General features: G+C 50.0%; 1 protein-coding gene across 2 annotated transcripts in view; it reads right to left on the bottom strand.

Annotated features, from left to right (window-relative positions):
• The window catches only part of CORO7 (coronin 7), a 101,584-nt gene extending 84,937 nt beyond the window's left edge, over positions 1-16,647 (bottom strand). The window contains exons 1-6 of one of the 2 annotated variants that reach the window (XM_053364111.1): positions 16,329-16,647; positions 12,342-12,438; positions 10,256-10,330; positions 5,641-5,711; positions 4,533-4,716; positions 2,193-2,269 (exon numbers count right to left, since the gene is read on the bottom strand). In XM_053364111.1, the coding sequence (XP_053220086.1) occupies positions 2,193-2,269; positions 4,533-4,716; positions 5,641-5,711; positions 10,256-10,330; positions 12,342-12,438; positions 16,329-16,523 (699 nt within the window). In that variant the 5' untranslated portion in view covers positions 16,524-16,647. The remainder of the gene's footprint in view (positions 1-2,192; positions 2,270-4,532; positions 4,717-5,640; positions 5,712-10,255; positions 10,331-12,341; positions 12,439-16,328) is intronic. The other variant, XM_053364113.1, reaches the window with a different exon arrangement.
• Positions 16,648-26,459: the final 9,812 nt, after the last annotated feature.

The raw sequence follows: 26,459 nt of genomic DNA, 5'->3' as shown, positions 1-26,459 counted from the left end.
TCTGGTCAGCTGACGACCAGCAGACCAGAATGTGAAACCATGGTCTGAAGCTGGCTTAGGAATCTCTGCTTGCATGAATGCTCGGAAATGCATTCTCTGGCTTAATTCTGGTTTGCTTCAGTGCCCAGCCCTCAATGCTTGCTGGTCTACAGAGGCAAAAGCCCCCCAAAAGCCAGAAAAACCAGAACCTTAAGTGAAAGTACACATGGTCCCTTTGCTCATCTGCAAGCCTGATTCTGGTTAGCCATTCCTAAACACACCTGGAAAAGGCTGCAGAGCTTCCTAGGCAATGGTTTCTATGCTAGCAGATACCACAATGCTTGCCGCAGTGGTTCATGCACGTTACTATTAGTAGATAAAGCCTTTAACAACTTGGGACCAGTTTATCTACAAGATTCCTTTAGTCCACATGCGCCCCCTCCAGGTGGTGGAATGGGCATGGGTCTACTACAGGTGCCACCTTTGTAAGAACCAAGTGGCAGCACCTACACTTTGGAACTCCCTGCCTATTGATATCAAGCACGGACCTTCACTGTACTCTTTTTGGTGCCTGCTAAAAACAGGAGGGTCTGCAAGCTGACCCAGATCACAGAACAGCCCCACCCCCTGCAATGCTGGATGCTCAGAAAGTTGAGGCAAATTTTAATCCGCTTTCGTCTTTTTAACTTTTCGTATGTTCTAAAGTTCGGCCGCGGATTTTTCTCGATTTCATCGTTTCATCTCTTTGCAAACCGCTTTGGGTTTATTCTGTTTTGTTTTACAATCAAACGCGCATAGATTTTATGAAATAAAGACATTTGAGAAGGTGCTCTTCGTTGTGTTTCCAAGCTGAGAGAAGCCAGGGGCCAGATTGCAGCCACAGGCTTTTCAATGCACCTTTTTGCACCAAGTGTGAGTCCTTGGGAGGCGCATTATGTGCACATGTTGCGCCACCCAGTGGTCCCTTGTGGTGTAGGCCATTTAAAGCGGTATCACCTTAAGCAGTTCTGGCTCCCCCCAAAGAATCCTGGGAACTGTAGCCTCTTAAAGGTGCTGAGAGTTGTTCGGAAACCCCGTTCCCCTCGCAGAGCTACGATTCTCAGACTGGTTTAACAACCAATCCCTCTTCCCAGGGAACTCTGGGAACTGTAGCTCTGTGAGGGGAACAAGAGTTTCCTAACAACTCTCAGATCCTTTAAAAAACTACAGTTCCCAGGATTCGGGGGGGGGCGTGGTTGCCTAAAGTGGCATGATGCTGCTTGTTTATTTACTAAATTTCTAGCCCACCTTTTCCTCAAGGCGGTGCATGTGCTCCTCCTCGTCCTCCCCAGGTCACCCTCACAACAGCCCTGCGAGGCAGGTTCGGCTGAGAGATGGTGACTTGGCCCAGAGCCACCCAGGGAGTGGGCTCTCCCACTGTGCCACACTCCATAGGGCAGGAGCAAAGAGGGCGCAGAATAGCACAGAGATCTGTGGAAGCAGCGGAGTCCCTTTTGCTGGCTCCACTTACCGTATTTTTCACTCTATAGGACGCACCAGACCATAGGAGGGGGAGAACAGAGGGAAAAAATCTCCCCCTCTCTGCTCAGCGCCCCTTCAGCGAAGCAGCAGGAAAAACGGAGCCCCTTCCATTTCTCCTCCTGCTTCCCTGAAGGGACGCTGCGCAGCTCTCCCTCTCTGCTGAAGCCAGGAGAGTCTTGCTCTCCCGGCTTCAGCAAAAGGAACCCGAAGCCTTCGGAGCGCAGCGTGAGGTCCCGCTGTGCTCCAAAGGCTTCAGGAGGATATCCCTGGAGCCTAGAGAGCGAGAGGGGTCGGTGCGCACCGATCCCTCTCGCTCTCCAGGCTTCAGCGAAAGCAACGCGAAGCCTCCGGAGTGTGGCGGGAGCGCTCCCTCTGCGCTTCGGAGGCTTCACATTGCTATCGCTGAAGCCAAGGAGCCTGCATTCGCTCCGTAGGACACACAGACATTTCCCCTTAATTTTTGGAGGGGGAAAAGTGCATCCTATAGAGCGAAAAATACAGTATTTCTTCCAGCTGCTCCTTCTGGCCACAGAAGCAGCAATAGCATGCCTGGCATCGCAGCAGTAGCAAAGTGGGTCACAGCGCAGAGGCTGGAGCCAGAGGAGGATCACTTGACCGCCACCCGCTGACCTGAAGGGCAGCTTCACACACACACCGGCCCATTAAGCCCCAGCACCTGGTCTACTATGCACCTTGCAGGATGTGCCCAGCAGACAGCCATCGGGTTTCCAAGCCAAACTCTGGACCTGGTCATCGTGAGGCTCCAGCTCTGCAGGGAAAGATAAGTCATGAGATAAAGTTCCTGGCAGGCGCCACTTGTGGAGCAACCTGATCGCCTGGCCTGAGAGCGGGCAGAATAACAGGGCAGCAAAGTGCAATATGACCTGCACCCACAGATGATGCTTCTAGGAGGCTGAGGAAGACACAGGCCATCACTGCCCTCCCCGACATCTGCCTTTTGCTGCTGTCAGCCTCCTCTGGAGTAATAATGAATAATAATAAATTTTTATCTATACCCCGCCCTTCCCGGTTCAGAAAACCGGGCTCAGGGCGGCTAACAACAAATTTAAAACATTTAATTGATGCAACAGAAAACAGCATAAAATGCTGTTTTGCAATAAAGAATTGTTTTAATAATGATGATGATGATGATGATGATGATGATAATAATAATAAGAAGAAGAAGAAGAAGAAGAAGCATGTTTCAGTTAGTCAGACAGACGGCCTTCTCGGTGGTGGCACCCGCCCTGTGGAACGCCCTCCCTTCAGATGTGAAGGAAATAAGCAGCTATCTTAACTTTAAAAGACATCTGAAGGCAGCCCTGTTTAGGGAAGTTTTTAATATTTAGTGCTGTATTGTTTTTAACACTCGATTGGGGGAAACTCAGCCAGATGGGCGGGGTATAATATAAATAATAAATTATTATTATTATTATTATTATTATTATTATTATTATTATTATTATCATCCAGTCAGAGGCCATCTCCTCCTGTGGGATCCTTTTCTGTCCTGAAGGAAATCATCAGGCTCCCAGGCTGCAAGGGGAGGAGGACAAGGCTTTGCATTGTGCTGAGAAGGAGGAATTGCTACTTGGGAACAGTAATTCCATCCCAGAGTCAAGGCTGCCTCCGCTTGGAGCTTGCAGACCTTGTGGCCGGTTGCTAGGCAACATGGCCTCCTTGCGGTTCCCGTTTCCTGTTCACACAACATTCCTGGCCTGGGGGGCAAGAAACACCGCCTGCCCTTCCTCCCAGCATCTCACCGGAAATGCAAATCTGGTGCCTGCCAGCTGTTTTGGAACTACAACTCCCACCAGCCCCAACCAGGGCTTGCTAAGGCTGATGGGAGTTGTAGTTCCAAACAGCTGGAAGGCAACCATTGGGAAAGGCTTGTCCTTGACCTCTTCCCCCAACGTCTGTGTGTTCAGAAAAACAGAGGGGAAGGGGTGGGGGCACAAGGGGCTTTTAACCCCACCCCAGAGCTCACTGTAACGCCCCACACCACCCCCTTTTGCCAGGGAAGCAAAGGGCAGTGCTCAGCTAGCCTGCCACGATGCACCTGTAGCTCCCTTTACCTTTATTCTGCTTCCAAGCAGAGTTAGAAGGGACCTTCAGAGGTCATCGAGCCCAACCCCCCACAATCCCTGACAGAATATTTGGAATAAATTCAGAATATTTAGCAGAAGAGTCGTTAGGAAGCGCAGAGTGCCCCTCTTCGGCTGAAAGAGACCAGTGGGAGCGGGTGCGAAAGGCGGCCTGAGGCAAACCCAGAGAGCCACCACTGCCAGCTTGGGTGTGCAGTCTTGGGCTACAGGGGCAAACAGCCCGAGTTGGCGCAAAGCAGCCAATGGAGACAAGCCGTCCCTGGCAGAGGGGGGAACTCGGGCCATTTCCCCTCCTGCCCTTCCCAGTCCCGTTATAGGAATTCTGAAATAGTACAGGAGAGCAATCCTGAAGCCATTTTGACTCTCCCAAATTGACCTCAAATATTTCTCTGCAAGGAGGAAGGAAATAGGAAAAGCTTTCCAATGGTCTCTGGACTGTAGGGGCTTACACCTCCCTGTAAATATAGTCTGACAAGTATCTGTTAAGCTGAACACATTTTCAATATGCTCAAGAAATTCAGGAACTAAGTATCTTTCAAATCAGAACCAGTGAAGGTAATGAAGGTCCTGTGTGAGTGTCTGGAGGCGGTTGGAGGATGGATGGTGGCTAACAGATTGAGGTTGAATCCTGACAAGACAGAAGTACTGTTTTGGGGGGACAGGGGGTGGGCGGGTGTGGAGGACTCCCTGGTCCTGAATCTGGTATGCAGGCTGAGACCCTACCTGTCTCGCCAGAGTGGTGCATGCTCTGGTTATCTCCCGCTTGGACTACTGCAATGCGCTCTACATGGGGCTACCTTTGAAAGTGACCCGGAAGCTACAACTAATCCAGAATGCAGCTCCTGGGTATCCCATAAGGGAAAAAGGAGCAGGTTTTTCTTATAACACCCCCAAGCTGAAAGTGCCCCCCCCCACGGCAGAGCTCACCTGCCAGAGTCTGCCGATGCCCCACATCCCAAACTTTCACTGCCTTCTGGGCCCCACTGGCCAGGATGCTGTCTGCTGTGGGGTGGAAGAGGAGAACGTCCACCGGCCGGCCCTCTGGCCCCAGGGCAATGTGGGGGGAAGAAGAGAGGTCCTGGCCAGAGTCCAGGAGGCGCCACACCTTCACCTGCAGAGAAAGAGGCCGGGAGCAAAGGTCCGTCCGTCACCCTGGGAGAAGATGAACCCCGAACCACAAGGGGGGCAGTAAAATGGGGGAACCACAGCAAAGCCAAGAAGACCCCTCCAGTCAAAGGATGGAGGAAACAAATGCCCCATCTTCACTTATAAAGTGGTATTAATACTCCTCTAAACAGTCATGGCTTGAATCAGTGCCGGATTTACGTATAAGCTAAACAAGCTATAGCTTAGGGCTCCACTCTCTTGGGGGCCTCAAAAGAATTTAAAGGAAAAAACCTGGACATTTCCAAAATATAAGATAAAAAATAAAACCTACATACAGCAAGAGTGTTTTGTGTTGTGTAGGCTCCTATGAATTACCATCTAGCATATATTCAACACAAAAAACAGCAGCAATTTGTTGTTGACAAAGGACAGCTGGATATAAAAAGGGTCCCATTACTTTCAGCAGCTTAGGGCCGCATCAGACCTAAATCCAGCCCTGGCTTGAATCCTGGGAACTTTAGTTTGTTATGGTTTCTGGGTGCTGTTAGGAGGCTCCCATCATGGCGCTACAATTCCCAGAGTGGTTTAACAGTCCATCGTATGTCCCAGGGAACTCTATTTAATAAAATTGTAATAATACCACCTCAAGATGTTTTTACTGGCACCTGACTCCATGCATTTCTTTTCTGGGGAAGGGGAGGGGTCCTACTGTGGGAATTGTGCCAAGGTCCCCTTAATCCAGACTTGTGTGCCCCCCCCTCCAGGCCCACAGCCCTCTCCAGAAACAGCAGCAATGGGGCAAAGGTCTCGGGGGCTATTTCCTCTCTCAGCCCCCCACTCACAGATGGAGCCTGGCAGGGTCTCCTCTACAACCTCCCAGGGTCTTGGGGGGGTCTGCCAAAGGAGGACCCCTTCACTGAGTACTCACCAGTTCATCGGCCGAACATGTGGCCAAGAGCTGCTCGTCAAAAGGAGAGAAGTCAAAATCCGTCACCACATCTGGGCAAGAGAGAGAGAGAGAGAGAGAGAGAGAGAGAAAGAGAGAGAGAGAGAGGTCATGTTTCTTCTTCTTCTTTTCATATTGTTAACTATTTTCAGAATAGCATCTAGGTACAGAATAAGAAAGAGGTCTTCAGTAGTACAGATGTTGGTCAGCAACCTTGCAAAGGTTGATGAATGCAATACATCAAGTAACAACACACAACAAAATGTATTTGGGGGGGCTATTGGGTTGTTGTGACACAGGTGGCACTGTAGGTTAAACCACAGAGTCAAACTTGCCGATCAGAAGGTTGGTGGTTCGAATCCCCATGACGGGGTGAGCTCCCGTTGCTCGGTCCCTGCTCCTGCCAACCTAGCAGTTCAAAAGCAAGTCAAAATGCAAGTAGATAAATAGGTACCACTCCAGCGGGAAGGTAAACGGTGTTTACATGCGCTGCTCTGGTTCGCCAGAAGCGGCTTCGTCATGCTGGCCACATGACCCGGAAGCTGTACGCCGGCTCCCTCGGCCAATAAAGCAAGATGAGCGCCGCAACCCGAGTTGGCCACAACTGGACCTAATGGTCAGGGGTCCCTTTACCTTTACCTATTGGGTTGCTGTTTTTATTTTTATTATGTATTTTGTGGTTTTATATCTTGATTTTATTCTGTGAACCTGAGACCCCCAGGTATAAGGTAGTATATAAATTCAATAAATAAATAAATATTTATTTACAACACACACACGTTAGATGATAGATAGATAGATAGATAGATAGATAGATAGATAGATAGATGATAGATAGATAGTCCGCACACAATTCATTCTGCAGAATACAATTTTAGCAAAACTTTATTACAAGCGGGAGACAACAGAGATAAATCAGGCCAGGGAAACCATTTAAAATCGTGTTTCTTCTAAGACAATACGTTGAGTGGGTCAACGTACTGATGAATACACACTGCGATCCCTACAGATGAAGAAGCGATGTGAAAAGAGTTTGAGAGGACATTGTTAGGAGAATCTGCTTAAGAATGCGCCAAGGACGTTTGCGCGGGAAGAATTCAGCCTTGAGCCACACGGATAGAAAGTAGATATTCTGCCCTTGCTGAGACAGCTCTGATAACGGAGGCCTGCTTTGCCTCTGAGAACGTCACTTAATTTCTACGGAGGTGTAAAGCTGAGGAGAGGGGATGCCTCTGTATAAAGCCTGTGTAACGGATGGGCCTGTGGGTTCTCCGGCAGCTGCCGATGTTCTGAACCATTAAAAGTGGCCCTAAATATCCCGGCTGAAATGGTCAATTGAAGAAAGCAGCCTGCAACAACAAGGTTCAAGACTGCATGCCATGCAGCATTCATTTAATTAGAGAATGCACCTCCCGCCTCTTTCTCCAAGGAGCTCAAGGCGGCACACACGGATCTCTCCCTCCTCATTTTATCCCAACCCTACCAGGAAGGTTAGGCTGAGAGGCAGCGACTGGTCAAAGGTCGCCCAGCTGCGCTTCGTGGCTGAACAGGGATTCGAACCCAAGTCCGACACTCTAACCACTAGACCACACTGGCACACAGGACAGAGCCACGTGTGGTGGGAGGATTTAAGCCCAGTAGATAAATGGTGGGAGTGGTTGGGAACGTTCCCTCTCTAGAGGCTTCTGGGCATCAAGGGCAAAACCTCCCTGTTTGCAGGTCAACGTTTTATGCCAGAGCAGCAGAAGAGGAACTGTATGCAAGCCTCTTTATCCCTCCCAAGGAGAACACAGAGGGAAAAGAGGTTCCATTTGCATTATTTTGCAATAAGACCCAGCCTAGGACCCATGTACCTACGGGACCGCCTCTCCTGGTATGCCCCGCGGAGGACCTTAAGGTCGACAAATGACAACACTCTGGAGGTCCCAAGTCGCAAGGAGGTTAGATTGGTCTCAACTAGGGCCAGGGCCTTTTCAGTACTGGCCCCGATCTGGTGGAACGCTCTGTCACAAGAGACTAGGGCCCTGCGAGACTTGACATCTTTCCGCAGGGCCTGCAAGAAGGAGCTATTCCGCCTGGCCTTTGGTTTGGACTCAGCCTGACCCTTATGTTTCCCTCCTCTTATGGTTTTGATCTATGGGCTACTTTTAAAATGAGGCTGCATTTTAAATTGCATTTTAACCTGTATTTTAAATTGATGGTTTTTTTGTATTATGTTTTTACTGTAATTTTACTGGTGTTAGCCGCCCTGAGCCCGGCTCTGGCCGGGGAGGGTGGGGTATAAATAAAATTTATTAATAATAATAATAATAAGCTTGCATCTGCAGAGCACAGCTCAGGCCTACTTCTGCAAGAAGCAGCAGGCACACTCTCAGGACTACAAGCAGAAACACAGGTATTTAAAAAACAAGCAAAAACCCCCACCTTTTTGGGTGCCCTATCATATAATAGGCTTGCCACACACCTGGATTTCCCCAGACATTATAGGGATTTCAAAAGGGGGAATTTCCAAAAGGCAGCACTTTGTCAACAACTTTTGGGGTGTCCTGCTTTTTACTTTCTGCAACATGGCATCCCTACAGCAGAGCTGCCTTATAGGGAACAAACAGCCAGCCCCCTTGTTGCAACAGCTGCACTCGCTACCGGTCTGTTTCCAGGTGCAATTCAAAGTACAGCCGTACCTTGGAAGTCGAGCGGAATCCATTCTGGAAGTCTGTTCGACTTCCAAAATGTTCAGAAACCAAAGCGCGGCTTCTGATTGGCTGCAGGAAGCCACAGAAGCCCCACTGGATGTTCAGCTTCCAAAAATAGTTGCAAACCGGAACAGTCACTTCCAGGGTTGTGGTGTTTGGGAGCCAAAATGTTTGAGAACTAAGCTGTTTGAAAACCAAGGTACGGCTGTATTGGTTTATGACCTATAAAACCCTCCATGGCTGAAGTCCAAGTGACCTGAAAGGCCATATTCCATCACACAAATCTGCTGCAAGATCTTTGAGGAAGACCCTTGTCTCCATCCCTCTCCCCTTCCAGCCATGCCGGGTAATGATGCAGGACAGGGCCTTCTCGGTGGCTGTTCCCAGGCAACTCCCTGCCCAGGGAAGCCAGACTGGCTCCCTCCTTGTCCTTCTGCCAGCAGGTGAAAGCCTTCTTGTTCCAACAGGCTTTTGGGAACTGACTGCTCTTACCGCAAGGGTTAGTGCCATGCTGCTTTTATTGTAATTATTGGCATGCTTTTAATAGATTTAAAGGTAAAGAGAAAGGGACCCCTGACCATTAGGTCCAGTCGCTGATGACTCTGGGGTTGTGGCACCCATCTCGCTTTATTGGCCGAGGGAGATTTACAGATAAATAAACATATGTGGCACATATTTGGGAAAACAAAAGGCTCAGGATTAAACCCTACACAAATCTGGAGTCCCTAAGACGGTTGGATGGTGCCCTTTACACCTCCTTCCGGCAACTCCTGCAGCCAAGAGTCTTGCTCTGCTTTCCTTTGGACCACATCAGTGCAGCCGGGAGCAGGGCCTTGTCGTCTGGCCAGCCCAGGACCTCCAGGAACACTGCCCAGGCTCACACCCCAGAAATGCACGCATAATTTTACTTCTCTCAATATTTAATTTTTAAAAAACATTTTATTCCAATGTTTTGAGCTGTTCTCATTTTTATCTGTAAGCCGACTGTCGGGGGGAAAGGCGGGGTATAAAATAATAATAATAATATAATAATAATAACCACCTCCATCTCAAGGGCAAGTGGTGTTGGGGGGGTGGACCTGGCACAGAAATCGGCCGCCTGGCTGAGGCATCTGGCCTGCCCGGGAAAAGTAGGTCGCTGCGTCATTTTCCGTTTCCACAGGCCTGCAGCAGATGCAAGCCTGCAGCGGGAGACTCGTGCCAGCTGCCTCGGGACAGCAGGGCTCATCCTGCGCCCAGGCAGGCAGGCAGGCAGGCAGGGACCAAGAGCCTCTTCCCTGCTTGTGCCCCTCTCTTGACTGGGGCTTAACTGGGACTGAACAGTCTCAAAACAACAACCAGGCTTAAACGAGGGAATTGGAGAAGCCGGGAACAAGAGGAAGCTGGAGGCACACAAGCTAGAAGGAGGTGGGGATTTCAGGGCAGGAAATATGAATCTCATGTGCCTATAAATTGGCAGAATTTACTATATCATTGCAGGGGGCTATGACTCTATGACTTTTGCTGTATTTGTGACGTTCAGCCTGTTCTTTTAGTTGCTGGTTTGCTGATAGCAGATCGTAATTGTTTCACCAATGTATCGTTATTTATATTATATGATTTACGCTTGTGATGTTTTGCCGCTGTTATTTATTAAGCCGCTTTGGGATTCGTGTGAAATGGAAGCGGCACAGAAATACAATCAAATCCACTGTATATTTATCATCACAAGCATAACATTTGGTAAACTCTTTACGTTTGCTGTAAATCTCCGACAGCACCTTGACGTTTCCATTTTGTAATGGTGGCGTGAATTTAACGAAGTTTCTGAAAAGGAAGCTGCTGCCTCGCCTACCCCAACCCCACCCCAACATCCCACCTAGGCAGGCAGGCAGGCTCCAGCCCTGCCCAGGTGCCAAGCTTACCTGAATGGCAGCCCAGCTGTGAAACGACCCTCTGGGATCTCTTCTGGCTCTCCAAGGGCACAAGGCCCAGCACACCTGGAAGAGGAAGGAACGAGACAAGTCACAGGGGGACCAGATACATGCATAGGGGGGCAGATGGGTGCAATACATGAGGGGAGTGGGATTTTCAAACAGGAAACTCTCCCAGTCTTAATGGGAGACATTGCTAGTTTTTTCTATACAGGGTAAGACTGCAGTAAACTGGGTTTTAACGCATCCCCAATAAGCAGAATTTCACTTTTGTTGGCTATTTGCAGATTAGTTGCGCTACAGAAGGCGTGCTGGGGAGACCACACATTACAAGGAACGCTAAAATAACTTTTGCTAGGTTTGCATAACAAAAACAAAAACTCCTTTTACAATATATCAGTAAGCATGACCCAACCACCAACCCATCCACCATATACTATGCCCAACAGCTTAATTAACATAACTTAACAGCACCTGCTATACTGCTTCACAGCTGTAAAACTAAGTAACGTTATTTGCTCTGGCCTTTAAAGAAATACACATCTTGTGGAACAATAATGAACCTTCAAATTTAAAGAGAACATTCAACACCTTTTAGTTCTTTTTTGGTTTCACTAATAACCTTTGGCATGATACTAGAACAGGCTTCCTCAACCTCGGCCCTCCATATGTTTTGAGACTACAATTCCCATCATCCCTGACCACTGGTCCTGCTAGCTAGGGATCATGGGAGTTATAGGCCAAAAACATCTGGAGGGCCGAGGTTGAGGAAGCCTGTGCTAGAAGCTGCACAAATGTCCTGCAGGAAACAGCCCCCGTCACCAGAAACAAAGTCATTGTATGGGACAGAACTGGGAAGATTCAAGGCACGCCCATGGGGAATTTCTCCAACCCGATGTTCTAGAAATACACACAAACACACACACTGTGTTGGCACATTGCAACTCACAGGCAACTTAGCTAGACTCCCGTCTTGTTCATCTTGGTAAGGCATGTGGCTATATCTGTGTCAACACCACAGTATCAACAGTGTAAAGCTATGTATTGTGTTTACACTGAATTTTCTTTCTCACAGTGGTACCTCTGGATACAAACGGGATCCGTTCCAGATCCCTGTTCGCATCCTGAAGCGAACTTAACCCACATCTGTGCATCTGCGTGTGTGCGGGTCGTGATTCGCCACTTCCGCGCATGTGCGTGACGTCATTTTTACCGTCTGCACATGTGCGAGCGGCAAAACCCGGAAGTAATGTTTAGGGTTACTCTCATTTTCCTACTCATATTGAAATACTGCCCCTCAATGAGGCCAAACTTAGATTCACAAAATGTTTAGGGGTATGCGTACCCCTAGGGAAAAAAACACTGGGCAAAGCAACTGGAGCAAATCAGACCTGTGTGTAACTTCTGGCTGCAGAAAAAGCCAGAGGTTTCTACACCCCTGCTGCACCCAGGCAAGGAAGAGGAACTTTCTCAATTCAAGGATGTGTTCTTGGGGGTTGGGGGTACAGCAGGCCTGGCAAGTGAGGGGCCAGGAGCTCCAGAATGAGAGGCCGGCAAGGCCGCATTCAGCACCCCGGAAATGAGGCTCAGCACCCCTGCCTGTGCCCAGCCCAGGTGAGTCCCCTTGGGACAAGAGTTCTCCAACCCCAGCTCCTCACACAAAGGGGGCAAGCATCTCCCCTGCTCTTCCCAAGAGTTTCTAAGGCCTGGAGAAGCTGGGAGGTGCAAGCAGGAACCTTTGGGAGAGGATAGGGCACGAGGGAAGCCCAAGCCCAACAGCAGCAGCAGGAAGCATGAATGGTAAGGTGGCACACCCATCCCTTCCTCCTCCTCTTCTTCCTCCTTTTCACGAGCCTCCTGGGGATGCCTCTCCCCTGGCAACTGGACCTCCCAAGGAGTTTCCCATCCTCGTGCAACTGGGACTCTCCCTGCTGCCAGGTGCCAGTTCCCAACAGTTCCCACATGCCTGCACAGGTTGGCACAACCTCTCTGCCCGGTCGAAGTGCACCGTGCAAGCCTGCCCCATGGAGAGTAGCGGAGCCACTCACCGCAGGGCAGGGCCTCACCCACAGCTTACCTGCCGAGTCTGTGTGGAAGGCGATCCAGCGGCCGCCAGCTTTGATGTGGTTCCCCGAAGCAGCCGGGAAGCCGGCTCGGAGGTCTCCAATCCAGGCCTGCAACACAGGAGAGAGAGAAGGCACAGCTGAAGGGAGGGGGAGAGCCATTCCCTGCCCCACAGCTCAGCGGGGAAAGGGAACCACCTGCAGCTTTGCCACATTCTTCTCTCCCAAACCAAAGCTGGGAGAAAGAGAGGGAAAGAGACACTGCAGCTTCCTCTCTCGTTCCTGCAGAGCAGCAGGGATCTTCTTGCAGAGACAGAGGAGGAGAAGCATCTGCACCCCAAGCCCAGGGGGCAGAGAGGGGTCCTGCGCCCATCCCAAATCAAAGACCCAAAGGAGCGTCTCCACTCCCATCGTTCTGCCCAGACACTGAGGTCCAGCTCCGAGGGCCTTCTGGCAGTTCCCTCCCTGAGAGTAGTGAGGCTACAGGGAACCAGGCAGAGGGCCTTCTCGGTGGTAGCACCCGCCCTGTGGAACGCCCTCCCATCAGATGTCATGGAAATGAACAACTATCCGACTTTTAGAAGACATCTGAAGGCAGCCATGTTTAGGGAAGCTTTTAATGTTTGATGTTTTATTGTGTTTTTAGTATTCTGTTGGGGGCCGCCCAGAGTGGCTGGGGAAACACAGCCAGATGGACAGGGTACAAATAAATTATGATGATGATGATGATGATGATGATGATGATGAAGCAGAGCCCCCCCCCTCACAGGGAAGTAGGGGAAAGACTGTGAGCTTTTGCAAAGGGGTTGCCAACTATTACCAGGCACCCGAAAGTGGAAAGAACATGCCCAATGGAGCAATGCACCTTCCCATGCGCTTAGCGCAATCCGTGACTCCTTCTGTCCTTATCCCAGCCAGGAAGAGAGCCAGTGTGTACATTCCAACACATGTGTGCAGTGTGCGGCCCCTTTTTGGAGGATAGATGGGGGCCAACAGGTTGAGGTTGAATCCTGACAAGACAGAAGTACTGCTTTGGGGGAACAGAGGGAGGGCGGGTGTGGAGGACTCCCTGGTCCTGAATGGGGTAACTGTGCCCCTGAAGGATCAGGTGCGCAGCCTGGGAGTCATTCTGGACTCACAGCTGTCCATGGAGGCGCAGGTCAATTCTGTGTCCAGGGCAGCTGTCTACCAGCTCCATCTGGTACACAGGATGAGACCCTCCCTGCCCACAGACTGTCTCACCAGAGTGGTGCATGCTCTGGTTATCTCCCGCTTGGACTACTACAATGTGCTCTCCATGGGGCTACCTTTGAAGGTGACTCGGAAACTACAACTAATCCAGAATGCAGCAGCTAGACTGGTGACTGGGAGCGGCCGCCGATACCACATAACCGGTCTTGAAAGACCTGCATTGGCTCCCAGTACGTTTCCGTGCACAATTCAAAGTGTTGGTGCTGATCTTTAAAGCCTTAAATGGCCTCGGCCCAGTAGACCTGAAGGAGCGTCTCCACCCCCATCGTTCATCCCGGACACTGAGGTCCAGCTCCAAGGGCCTTCTGGCGGTTCCCTCCCTAGGAGAAGTGAGGCTACAGGGAACTAGGCAGAGGACCTTTTCGGTGGTGGCACCCACCCTGTAGAACAGCCTCCCATCAGATGTCAAGGAAATAAACAACTATCTGACTTTTAGAAGACATCTGAAGGTAGCCCTCCCTCCCCTTTGCCTGTGGTCTCCTCCACCCCAAACCGCACGGGAGGAAGACAAACTGCCAGGCAACGGAGCTCCCAGCACTTCTTCTTCCTCCATCCACATCCCTCCCTGCAGCTCCCTGGTGGATGGTGCGCCAGGCAGATGCTCAACAGGGAGGACTAAAGCCTTACATTATATGTTCCTAGAGCAGAGGGGAACCAAGTCAAGGTTGACGTGTGCGCAGCTTCTGTGGCCAAATTCCAAAGCCTCAAACTTTGACGTGGAAGAATTGTAGCAAACGCAGCTTCTCCCATCACTGGATCTGAGTGGTGGGAGAAGCTGCAGCTCCCAGAATTCTCCCTTCCTATGAAGAAAGGACCAGGAAGACCTGCGGGAGCTGCTTGAGAAGGCGCCATGCGCTCCACACCATAGCGACACTTGGGGGGGTGGCTTCTTCAAGACGGGGGGGGGGGAATGACACTGAGATTATGCGCAGGAATTCTCCGCATGCCCCAGCTCTGCCCACCTGCCCTTTTGCGCTCGGTCTCCTGCAGCAGCCCTCGAAAACTGCACAGCGGCAACACAAAGGGAGGCTTGTTGGCTGCCTGGTTTTATTCCGCTTAAAAATAGGCTCTTTCATGCAACTTCTGCTACACACACCAGCAAAGCAGTGCTCACACTTTCAGCAGGCAGAGGAGGTTGCCCAGGCAACAGAAAGCCTGACATTTCCCTGGTTCTGCAATATTATATTATATTATATTATATTATATTAATAATAATTACTGCAATCATTGAAATTTCAGGGCATTCATCCGATTTTGGCCTTTAGGCCTGAGAAGTCATCCATGCTGCATTGGTGGTGCCACCACACAGGGGGCCCTGCAGAGAGCTCACAGTCCAAACCGCATGAGGCGGCACATGCAAGAGGGTTGCCGCTCAGACCCGCAAGAGGGAGCAGAGGGAAGGGGGCAGGGGGCTCAGACTGCCCCCAAGGCTGTCAGGGGGCTCCCTCCCAAGGCCTGTGTTCTTCACAGCCAGCCACTTTGCTCTGCGCAAACTAAAAAGTGACACAATTTTGGGGGGCTCCTGGACACCCAAACATCTGTCTGGTTTGTGGGCGGTTCCCCTTAAGGAGGGGGTGCAGCCCAGTGGGAGGACACCTGCTCTGCATGCAGAAGATCCTGGGCTCAGCACCCTGTTGCAGGAACACCACTTCCTATTAAAATAAGCACAGAATTTCGAAGCTGTTTGAGCCTTTTCAGGTCCACTTTTCCAGCCTCTAAGCTCCTGTCTAAGAGCAGCAGGAGACGGGGAAAGAAGCCCAAGATGACCGCCTGTCTTAGAGACCCCCCTGGACTAGCTGGGCCAAGGCCTGAGGCTCAGGATCCAGACCCCCCCCCTCCAATGAGGGCAAATGGAAACAGGGTGCCCAGGGTCGCCCAAAGCAGATGAGAGCGGGCGCAAGGCTGCGGCACTCCCCAGATCGCAGGCAAAGTAGCAGCTCCGGGGGGGTTTCCTGCCCCCCCCCATCCTGCATTGCAAGGGGTTAGACTAGATGACTCTTGTGGTCCCTTCCAACTGTACAATTCCATGATCTATGGGACTCCCCGTCCTGGGAGGTTTTGAAGCTGAGGTTGCGTGGCCGTCTGCCACGGATGCTTCCGCTGAGATTCCTGCTTTGCCGGGGGTCGGACTAGATGACTCCGGGGGGTCCCTCCCAACTCTACAATTCTATGATGATCATCATCCCATCGGAGGGAAAGGAGGCGGGGCTTCAGGCCAAGGCAAGCTCCTCCCCCCGCCCCCCGATTCTGCAGGCGCCACCTTCCCCCCTTGGCCCCCGAGGAGGAAGCCGGTTGCAAGCCCGGAGAGCAGCTGCGCTGTGCACAGGATGGGGAAGGGAGAGCGGAAGCCGCGGAAGCCGCAAGGCGCGTCTTGTGACCCACGCCCAGAGAGCGCGGATGCCGACGCCCCGAAGGCGCCCCACCTCTTCGGCGGCCGTGGCTCCGAAGGGGTTAACCCCGAGGGCGCCCCCGCTGCTGCTGCTGCCGCCGCCGCCCTGGGCAGGGGAAGGAAGGAGTGCCCGGGCACCAGGGCGCGCGCCGGCTGGTGGGCAGTGGGAGTCCCCGGGGGCGCCCCCGGGCAGAGGGTGCCAATCGGGAGCAGGGCATCCCGGGGGTGGGTGGGGAGATCGGGGGCATCGGAGTCAAGACCCCCACCCGGGAGGCAGGTGCGGGCGGCGGGCAGGGAGGGCGCCTGGGGTTGCTCTCCGGGCGGGGATCGGGGCCCTTCCCGTCGGGGCGCCGGCACCCACCTCCTTGCGAGCCACCCTGGCCTCCGCGTGGCGGAACTTGGACACCTTGAAGCGATTCATGCTCAGCCTCCTGCCGCCGCCGCCGCCGCCCGGGCTCCGATCCGAATCGCCGCCAAGCCCCGCCCGGCCGTCCCCGCCTCCTCCTCCTCCGCCGCCTCCTCCTCCTCTGCCGCTGCTCCGGGGACTGAGCACCATCCGGCGCCCAGGAGGAAGGAGGAGCCGGGCGGAGGGGCGCTTTCGCCCGGGAGGCGCCGCGCAGGTAGGACGGCGGCGCTTCCACCTGGAAGGTTTGGGGAGAAAGTCCTGCCGCCCAGTCCAGCACACGGGGCTCTCGCCCTTCCCACGCGCCCCAGTGTGATCCTGACAACAACCTTGCGAGGTAGGCGAGGCAAAAGAAACCAACCAACAACCCACCCGCCAGAGGATGCCCTGGCGAGCTTTACAGCTGAGAAGGGATTTGTTTATGAACGAAAAGATTAGGCACCGCCTTTGTGTCCTAGAACCTGACGCTCAATTTTAAAGCCATCATTTAAACAATCATTTTATTTGCTTATTACATTTTATATACCACTCTCCCTCTGTGGAACACAGGGTGTCTTTCAGCAAGAGCAGGGGTCAGCAAGCTTTTTCAGCAGGGGGCCGGTCCACTGTCCCTCAGACCTTGTGGGGGGCCGGACTATATTTGGGGGGGGGGTTGAACGAATTCCTATGCCTCAAAAATAACCCAGAGATGCATTTTAAAATCTACTCCTGTAAAAACACGCTGATTCCCAGACCATCTGCAGGCCAGATTTAGAAGGCGATTGGGCCGGATCCGGCCCCCGGGCCTTTGCCTACCCACGAGCAAGAGTTTTTTAAGGATCTGAGGTGGGTGGACTGGAAAGTCCTCCATTCAAATAGGAGGCGAGCCCTGAGGGTGGTGGTCCCCCAGGCTGGCGTGTTGAGCAGGGTGCTTTACGGAAGCAAGTTGTGGGCCACTGACAGCCATCAGCAGTGACTGGCTCAACACTTTCCACATGTGGTGCATCGGGAATATTTTGGGCATCACATGCGGCAGGACAGAGTCTCAAAGAAAGATGTGCTCTCTCAAGCCTCAGCGACGTCCTACTCTGGCTTGGTCATGTCCACAGAATGGAAGATGGCAGGCGATGGCAGTGCCTGGAGACAGGCGGTCAGATCATGCACCCACAGCAGTGACCAGAGGAGGAATGACCGCTGGGAGACCAAGCAGAATAGAGTGGCACAGACAGCATCTTAAAAAGCAGAGACGTCACCTTGCCGACCAAGGTCCGTATAGTTAAAGCTCTGGTTTTCCCAATAGTGATGTATGGAAGTGAGAGCTGGACCATAAAGAAGGCTGATCACCGAAAAATTGATGCTTTTGAATTCTGGTGCTGGAGGAGACTCTTGAGAGTCCCATGGACTGCAAGAAGATCAAACCTCTCCATTCTGAAGGAAATCAGCCCTGAGTGCTCACTGGAAGGACAGATCCTGAAGCTGAGGCTCCAGTACTTTGGCCACCTCATGAGAAGAGAAGACTCCCTGGAAAAGGCCCTGATGTTGGGAAAGGTGGAGGGCACAAGGAGAAGGGGACGACAGAGGACTAGATGGTGGGACAGTGTTCTTGAAGCTACCAGCATGCGTTTGACCAAACTGCGGGAGGCAGTGGAAGACAGGAGTGCCTGGCGTGCTCTGGTCCAGGGGGTCACAAAAAGTTGGACACGACTAAACGAGTAAACAACAACAACAACATTACTTCCCATGATCTGGACACTAGACTTCTGTTGATGTAGCCTAGGAAAGAATTAGCTCCCCCCCCCCCCGTGGCATCGCACTGTTGACTCCTGTTAAGCTTGTGGTCCACCAAGACCCCTAGATCTTGTTCCCCTGTACCAAGCTGACAATTTCCCTACTGAAATTCATTTTGTTAGTCTGGGCCCCATTGTCCCCAGATTCTGTCTTCCCCTCTCAGTTTGGCGTCATCTGCACATTTGATGAGCACCCCCTCAATTCCTTCATCAAAACACAGCACTACCTTTCAAAGAAATGTTGACCCTTTTATCAGTGGCAGCCAGCAATATGCTATACGGCAATTTTTATTTTGTTATTTATTGCATTTATATGCAACATTTTTCTTCCAAGGAGCTTCAGGGCTGAGTGAGGATTTGAACCCGGGTCTCCCAGGGCCTGGTCCGACACACTAACTCCTTCTCTACGCTGACTCCAGCCAGATAAAGTTGTCAAATCGCTTTATTGGAGAGGGTAACTCAACAGATCAACAAGATAAGGTACACTGGATATGAATACGACTTGGCAACTCAGTGGTACAAGTTTTGCAATGGGCACAAAAACCATCTTCCTCCTCCCCCTTGCCCCCTGCCTCTCACGGTATGATCTGGGAGGACTTGCTGGGATAGATGGAAAATGTCATTCTGTATCCTTGACATGGAAGGTGATTTTTTTACCTAAACTGAGTTAGAACGGGGATGTATTCCGCAATGCTAACGTTGTTGTTTAAAGCAGCAAAAATGTTTGTTTGTATTGGGTATTGGTATTTACAGAAATGGCCAATGTAATAGAAAAAACTTGAAGGGTGTAAATACCTGTGTTAGCTTTACTGGCAATCGGGAGAGCAGGACCATCAGGAAGATATAAAAGATTATAAAAAATTATTACATCTTTGTAGATGACGGCTAGAAGGTTGATCACTAGGAACTGGAAGCCTGCAGACAAAACTATCTCCATTGGGGCTTCTGGTGTTCAGAACTGTGGTGTATAGCAGTGGCTAAAAAGTTGAGATATCAGATAAACCTGGCAAAGGGCAAAGCAAGGGGCATCCAATCTTTATGTGACTGGGCACAATTCCATTCACTGAGCAACCAAGAACACAGGTGCCAGCAACTATCAAACTATCAAGCAGGGAAACAACCTGATTTCACAGTGAGGCCTTGCAAAAGGATGGCATATTTAACTTAGGTAAAATGGAACAGGGCATAGACACAACTCCCGTTATCCTGAAAACCCATCTGCCGCAAGATACGGGGGGGGGGGGGAATGATGTAACTATGTTCAAGGAGCCTCCTGGGTGTTGATGGATTTAGATTTATTTTTTCCTTTTATCATTTTATATGCTGATCATTGAATTTTGTATCTGTATTTTTTTGGATTTTTGGTTATTAAACATGTTTATTTTTTTAGGAGGGAAGACAATAAAATGCAGTAAAAGAAAAAAAAATGTAATGAAAAAGCAGCCTGCAACAAATAAGTTTTAAGGTACATTAGGTGGCCTGCACGGCAAAGCTCATAGCTTCTCTGAGTTATTCAAGCCCCTTTGCCACGGCAAGGCAGAGCTGGACCATAAAGAAGGCTGATCGCCGAAGAATTGATGCTTTTGAATTCTGGTGCTGGAGGAGACTCTTGAGAGTCCCATGGACTGCAAGAAGATCAAACCTATGCATTCTGAAGGAAATCAGCCCTGAGTGCTCACTGGAAGGACAGATCCTGAAGCTGAGGCTCCAATACTTTGGCCACCTCATGAGAAGAGAAGACTCCCTGGAGAAGACCCTGATGTTGGGAAAGATGGAGGGCACAAGGAGAAGGGGACGACAGAGGATGAGATGGTTGGACAGTGTCATAGAAGCTACCAGCATGAGTTTGACTAAACTGTGGGAGGCAGTGGAAGACAGGAGTGCCTGGCGTGCTGTGGTCCAGGGGGCCACGAAGAGGCGGACACGACTAAATGACTAAACAACAACAACAAAGGTGGCCTGCACTGCAGGGGTCATGCGTAGTCCAGCTGTATGGGTGTTCCACAACCCTGGGGCCAGTACTAAGAAGGTACCGTCTCTTGTGCTCGCCAACCTGCTTGAACTTACCAAGAGAGAGCTGGTGCACAGGGTGTCTGGAGCTGATCAGGATCATATGGGTGCAAGTTGTCATTCCGACAGCCTAGCCGCATCTCTTCCTGTATTTCCTCGACTCCTGACCACTTGGTTTGTTATGGTTTTGTCTGTTGTCGATTCAAGGTGCTCTGTATTTTGTGGAAGGTGAACATGGAGATTAGTTGTGCCGTTGGGCAGGGCAATCCCGTGGTCGTCATAACACAGTTCAGAGAGTCAGAATTGTAGAGTTGGAAGGGATCTCCAGTGGTCATCTAGCCCAACCCCCTGCAATGCAGGAAACTCAGTTCACACCATTGGGTTTCCGGAAGGGAGGAAACGAAATGTTGTTCAGGTTGCTCAGGCTGTTACGCTGCCGCTGCCTCTTCTCAGGGGAGAAGCCTGGTAGCAATCCAGGAGACATTTGTTCAGGTGGAGTGTTATAAGAAAAAACTGCTCCTATATCCCCTATGGGGTATCCATGAGCCCATATAGAGTCCTTAGGTGGGTTCCCTCTCGCTAGGAGAAAATAACAGAGGCCAACCAGAGAACATTGAGAAGCAAAGGAGCTAGTAAGCCTGATCTTTATTAAACTGTTGCAACAGGGTCCCCTGCTCACCCCACGCAGGAGGGAGTAGAGGAACCCAGAACATTGGTGCGCAAGCTCCTATATAGACTTTTGAAATTGCCCACCCTGCAGCCCAAGACCACCCCCCAAAACATCCTACATACATTACAGAAAGAGGTGGTCCCCAGCAGAAATACATGGGAGGGGGGTCTACAGCAGAAAACCTGTCTGTCAGGATACCTGATCATGGTCACTGTTTGCTTTACCTGGGCAGCCTGGCCATTCCCTTTGAGATGCTAAATACACAGTTCCTGAATCCAGGTCACAGGCTCACCCTATTCATACACAAATAGGCCCTTAGGACAGGAGTTGGGAGCAAAGAGACAATGGGGAGGTTTCCCCATTTCCTTCCTCATTGCAGAGAATATTTGAGGTCACTGGAAGAGTCAAAATGGCTTCAGGGTTGCTCTCCTGTACTATTTCAGACACGTGGTTTGTATACTTATGTATATGTTTGCCTTGTAAATTTATGAGCATAGGATTTATATATATGAGACGTTAGAATTCCTATTAAGATGGCGCATAGCAAAAACAAGCCATTAGCAGACTAGAAGCTTTTGTGCAGCGGTTTTGTCCCCACGCTTGCAACATTTTATTAAGGAAGGCCCAAGGACTGTGGAGGCTGCGCCCCACGATCCTCGCCTCTGACTTGCACTTTGTAACGAGCAGCTGTGGTGCAAGTCTCTGCAACACTCAGGCGTGACCTCGCCTCTCTTGTGCACTTCAGGGAGGAAAAATATTTGTTGGTATTGGCACAGTTCCAAGGAGAGCGTTATGCCCAGAGACTGAACGGCTGTGACAGCGCCGTGCAACGCAGGGTTCAGCAACATCTCCTGACTGCTTTGGACTCCCGTGTCACAAAAACAAGGCCGCTGGCGCAAGGATTTCCGCTTGCACAGCAGAACTTCCTCTCCCTGCACCGTCCAGTGGAGGAAGCGGAAAAGAGAAGTTCCACTGCGCTGGCAAAAGTCCTAGGGCTAGCAGAACTGCTTCGTTGGAGAACACCCCAGGTTTCTAGATCTCAGCTGCAGAGGTGAAGCCTGACTCTATGTTGGCTGATCTCCCTAGAGGCCAAAAAGCAGACAAACAGGCATAATGTGACACGCACACAATCAATTGGGCACAGTGTGCTGAATGGAAAAGTTTGAGTTTTAGTACAGAATGCCAGAGCCACTCCTCAGTTTAGTTATTCCATCCAGGCACTAGATTGTGAACCAAACCTTCCAAGGTTCTCCTTTCAAGGAGAACTATCTGAAAATGATTTATAGATGGTCTCTAACACCAAGCCGACTTACAAAAATGTCTAAGTCCGAATCAGACAAGTGCTGGAGATGTGATGAGTTAGAGGGCACGTTTTATCGTATGTGGTAGACTTGTAATAGGGTAAAAGGGTATTGGGAAATGATATATAATGAATTGAAAAAAAAATGTTTTAAAGTACCTTTCCCCCCCAAAATACAGAGTTCTTTTTGTTGGGGATAATTCCCAGGTGTCAAAGAACGGTTATTTATGTATGCCACAACTGCGGCCCGTGTTTTGTTAGCCCCCAAATGGAAAACGAGCGAGGTCCCAGCCAAAGAAGAATGGCAACTTAAACTGATGGAATACGTGCAGCTTGCAGGTTTAACATACAGAATAAATAGAACAAGTAGAACATACGTTTAAAGAAGACTGGAAAATGTTTACAGATTATTTGGGTGAAAATTGTGTACCTTTAAAAACACTGGTAGCATTAAATTCAACACTAAATAAACTCTGATGGTGTAACAATGGATTACTGAATGGTTTAGTTCATGCAAAATATGCAGGGATGTATGGTATGCAAAATGAACAACTGAAAGAGAAGAAGGTTGGTTTAAGGTTGTCTGTATCTTGAAATGCAAATTAGAAAAATTTAATTAAAACTATATAATCCATGTATGGAATGATGGTAACGCTATCAAGGATTTATTGTGAAACTGAAAGGGTAAGGCTGGATGTAAACTTTTGAAACTATTCACCCTTTATGGGCAGAGAGCATGAAACTCTTAATCTCAGTCTCATGGGTTCCAGCCCCATGTTGGGCAAAGGTGTCCTGAATTGCAGGGGGTGGGACTAGATGATCCTTGTGGTCCCTTCGAACTCTGCAGTTCTGTGATTCTATGTACAAAATCTGCAGCAGTTTCTTGGTGCTTCTTTCTGCCCCCACCCCAGTAAAAGTTTGGTTTGGTTTTGCTGCTGCAAGTGTTGCAACGGTGCATCTGTCTCCATGGTACCCCAGCCCATACCTAGCAGTAAAACTACACACACGCAAGTTAAAGCTATATTGGGGAAAGGGATCGATCCTGAAAATAGAACTAAGGAAGAGTACTTTTAAGGTTAATTGATTTATTGTAAGAGGGACTTTCCTAAATTAAAAACCACAGTGGCAGACGCAATTGACAGATTGCATGCACATGCACGAGGAATAAAATGGTAAACTGCAGTCTCTATTATTTACAGTAATTACACGCCATTTCATCATCATACATAAAACATTTCAAAGCGGCATGCAAGATGATACAGGCAGTGCCGGATTTATGTATAAGCTAAACAAGCTATAACTTAGGGCCCCACTCTTTTGGGGGCCCCAAAAAAATTAAAGGAAAAAACTGGATGTACATTTCCAAAATATAAGATAAAAAACAAATTAAATAAAACCTCCATACAGCAACCATGTTTAGTGTCACAAGAGAAGCCATGATCAGAGAGGGGACTTGATAAATTAACCTCTCAGTGTTACGTATTTCTATGCTAACAAAAGAATGTATATTTTTACTTGTATCTTTTACTTCTGTATCGCTGTAATACCACTAAAGAATGTAGCTGAGGAATGCAACTGTTGACTTATCAAATGTATCGCCTCTTCTATCTTTCTAAAAAGTGTTTTCTTACACTAGAAAATATAACTAGAATAGAAAAATGTAACTGGAAGAATGTAGCCAAAAGATTTTATATTCTGTGTGACTTTCCATTGGCGTATACTTGATCTGTCAATATTCTTCCCTTCACAAACTGGAAGGAAGAACAGCAAAAGAGGCTTGGGCAATGGAGTCAGTCTCTTTTCTTTTGGCCTTAGGCCCACCCCCGGCCGAGGGCGGGTCAAAGGCCGGCCCAAGCAGGTGGGTGGCACCTGCCCAGGTGAGCCCCGCTCGGTGCCGCAAACCCCGCCCACCTGCGGGGAAGGGAGGGCGGATACTGTCAAAATACCTTCAAGCACCACAGCGCCACCTACTGGGTTCACAAATGACATCGTGAATACACACAAAATGCAACATAAAATCAATTTAATTAACAAAAGTATGCACACTTCTTCAGATAAGATGCATGCACACGAAAGCTCATACCAAGAACAAACCTAGTTGATCTCTAAGGTGCTACTGGACAATTTTTTATTTTTTAAAAAATATATTTCTATTGCGTCAAACCAACACGGCTACCTACCTGAATTTTAAAAACTGTTTCAGATTCCTCACCCCCCCTCATGCAGGTTTCACTGTAAGTGTTCGTTCATATATTGGAAGTAACTTGGTTTAAAAAGGGGGAGGGAGGAAGCATGACATTTAATTAATAATGATGTTGTTGTTGTTGAGTCGTTTAGTCGTGTCCGACTCTTCGTGACCCCCTGGACCAGAGCACGCCAGGCCCTCCTGTCTTCCACTGCCTCCCCCAGTTTGGTCAGACTCATGTTTGTAGCTTCGAGAACACTGTCCCACCATCTCGTCCTCTGTCGTCCTCTTCTCCTTGTGCCCTCCATCTTTCCCAACATCAGGGTCTTTTCCAGGGAGTCTTCTCTTCTCATGAGGTGGCCAAAGTCTTGGAGCCTCAGCTTCAAGATCTGTCCTTCCAGTGAGCACTCAGGGCTGATTTCCTTCAGAATGGACAGGTTTGATCTTCTTGCAGTCCATGGGACTCCCAAGAGTCTCCTCCAGCACCATAATTCAAAAGCATCAATTCTTCGGCGATCAGCTTTCTTTATGGTCCAGCTCTCACTTCCATACATCACTACTGGGAAAATTAATAAGGACAATTATTCCAGTTGCTAAGAATCACAAGAGCAGAGAGTCTGGCATTCAGGGCCTGCTTGTAAGCTTCCCCCTGAAGCCTCTGATTGCCTCTTTGAGAACAGGACACTGGAAGAGGAGGGGGCCCTCTTGACACCTGCAGTGTTTGTCTTCACTCTGGACAGAGGGACACCTCATATATTCCCCTGCTCCACCTCCTGGCCCTTGCAGGGGACTCACTCAGCCCCTGGGCTCTGCCTGCTTGCTCTGAACCCCAAATGTCAGCTTCTGGCTCAGGAATAAGGGCCCCATCAGCAGGCCAGGTCTGGGAAGTTATCCTTGAAAGTATCAGCTCCAGAGGTCCCAAGGAGGGTGTGGGGAGGCTGCCCAAGCTCAGCTCCCCAGGCTAAAGAAACTGGAATATTGTAATGAAGGGAGAAGTCAGTTTGCAGGAGGGAGCAGTGATTCTTATGCAAGTGTTAAGGGATGTGAGGGAGGGAGAGAATCCCCAACTGCAGAGCCCCCCCCCAGAAGAGAAATTCCCATCTGAGATCCTCAGAGAGGTCTGGGATTCATTCTGCCCAGACACTGAGGTCCAGCTCCAAGGGCCTTCTGGCGGTTCCCTCCCTGCGAGAAGCCAAGTTACAGGGAACCAGGCAGAGGGCCTTCTTGGTGGTGGCACCTGCCCTGTAGAACGCCCTCCCACCAGATGTCAAAGAGAAAAACAACTACAGTGGTACCTCAGGTTAAGAACTTAATTCGTTCCGGAGGTCTGTTCTTAACCTGAAGCACCACTTTAGCTAATGGGGCTGTGCCACTGGCATGCGGTTTATGTTCTCATCCTGAAGCAAAGTTCTTAACCCGAGGTAATATTTCTGGGTTAGCAGAATCTGTAACCTGAACCATATGTAACCCGAGGTACCACTGTACCAGACTTTTAGAAGACATCTGAAGGCAGCCTTGTTTAGGGAAGCTTTTAATGTTTAATAAGTTATTGTATTTTAATATTCTGTTGGAAGCCGCCCAGAGTGGCTGGGGAAACCCAGCCAGATGGGTGGGGTATAAATAAATAAATAATAATAATAATAATAATAATAATAATAATAATAATTAGTGTGGTCAGAAAAACAAGGAACTTCAATGCAGTCAGCAAAAATGGACTCGGGTGGATTTCTAATTAATTCTTTCACTGCGATGTATTCTCCTGTCTGCTTAAGAGGCAGTCAGAGCAGCACTGGACAGATTGAGGAACGGATCCTGCCCTCCTGGGTTCTGCCCTGAAGCAGAGCTCCGCTGCCTCCACAAAAAGACATCTCTCTGCACCCGAAGCAGCAGGGAGCGCAGAGTCTGTGCCTGCCAGTTGAGTGAGAAGGCAGGAGCATCCCTCAGGATGAGGCCAGGGTGGCTTTCTGCGCAGAGATCGGGTGAGCTGAGAGCCCAGGCTCCTCCTCCTCCTCCTATCAGCCTGGCCACCCCCTGCAAGCTGGAGGATAAGGCAGGCTGTGTCTCTGAGGAGATAGCTGAGGGGAGGGGACTTTTGGGGCAGCTCCCTCCTTCAGGCCTCCAGCGACTCTGGCTCTTTCTGCCGACCAAAGAGTCCAAT

Source organism: Podarcis raffonei, chromosome 14 (genome assembly GCF_027172205.1).
Source record: "Podarcis raffonei isolate rPodRaf1 chromosome 14, rPodRaf1.pri, whole genome shotgun sequence".
Taxonomy (NCBI): Eukaryota; Metazoa; Chordata; class Lepidosauria; order Squamata; family Lacertidae; genus Podarcis; species Podarcis raffonei.
Note: the sequence above shows the minus strand (reverse complement) of the source record. Positions and strands in the feature narration are given on the sequence as shown.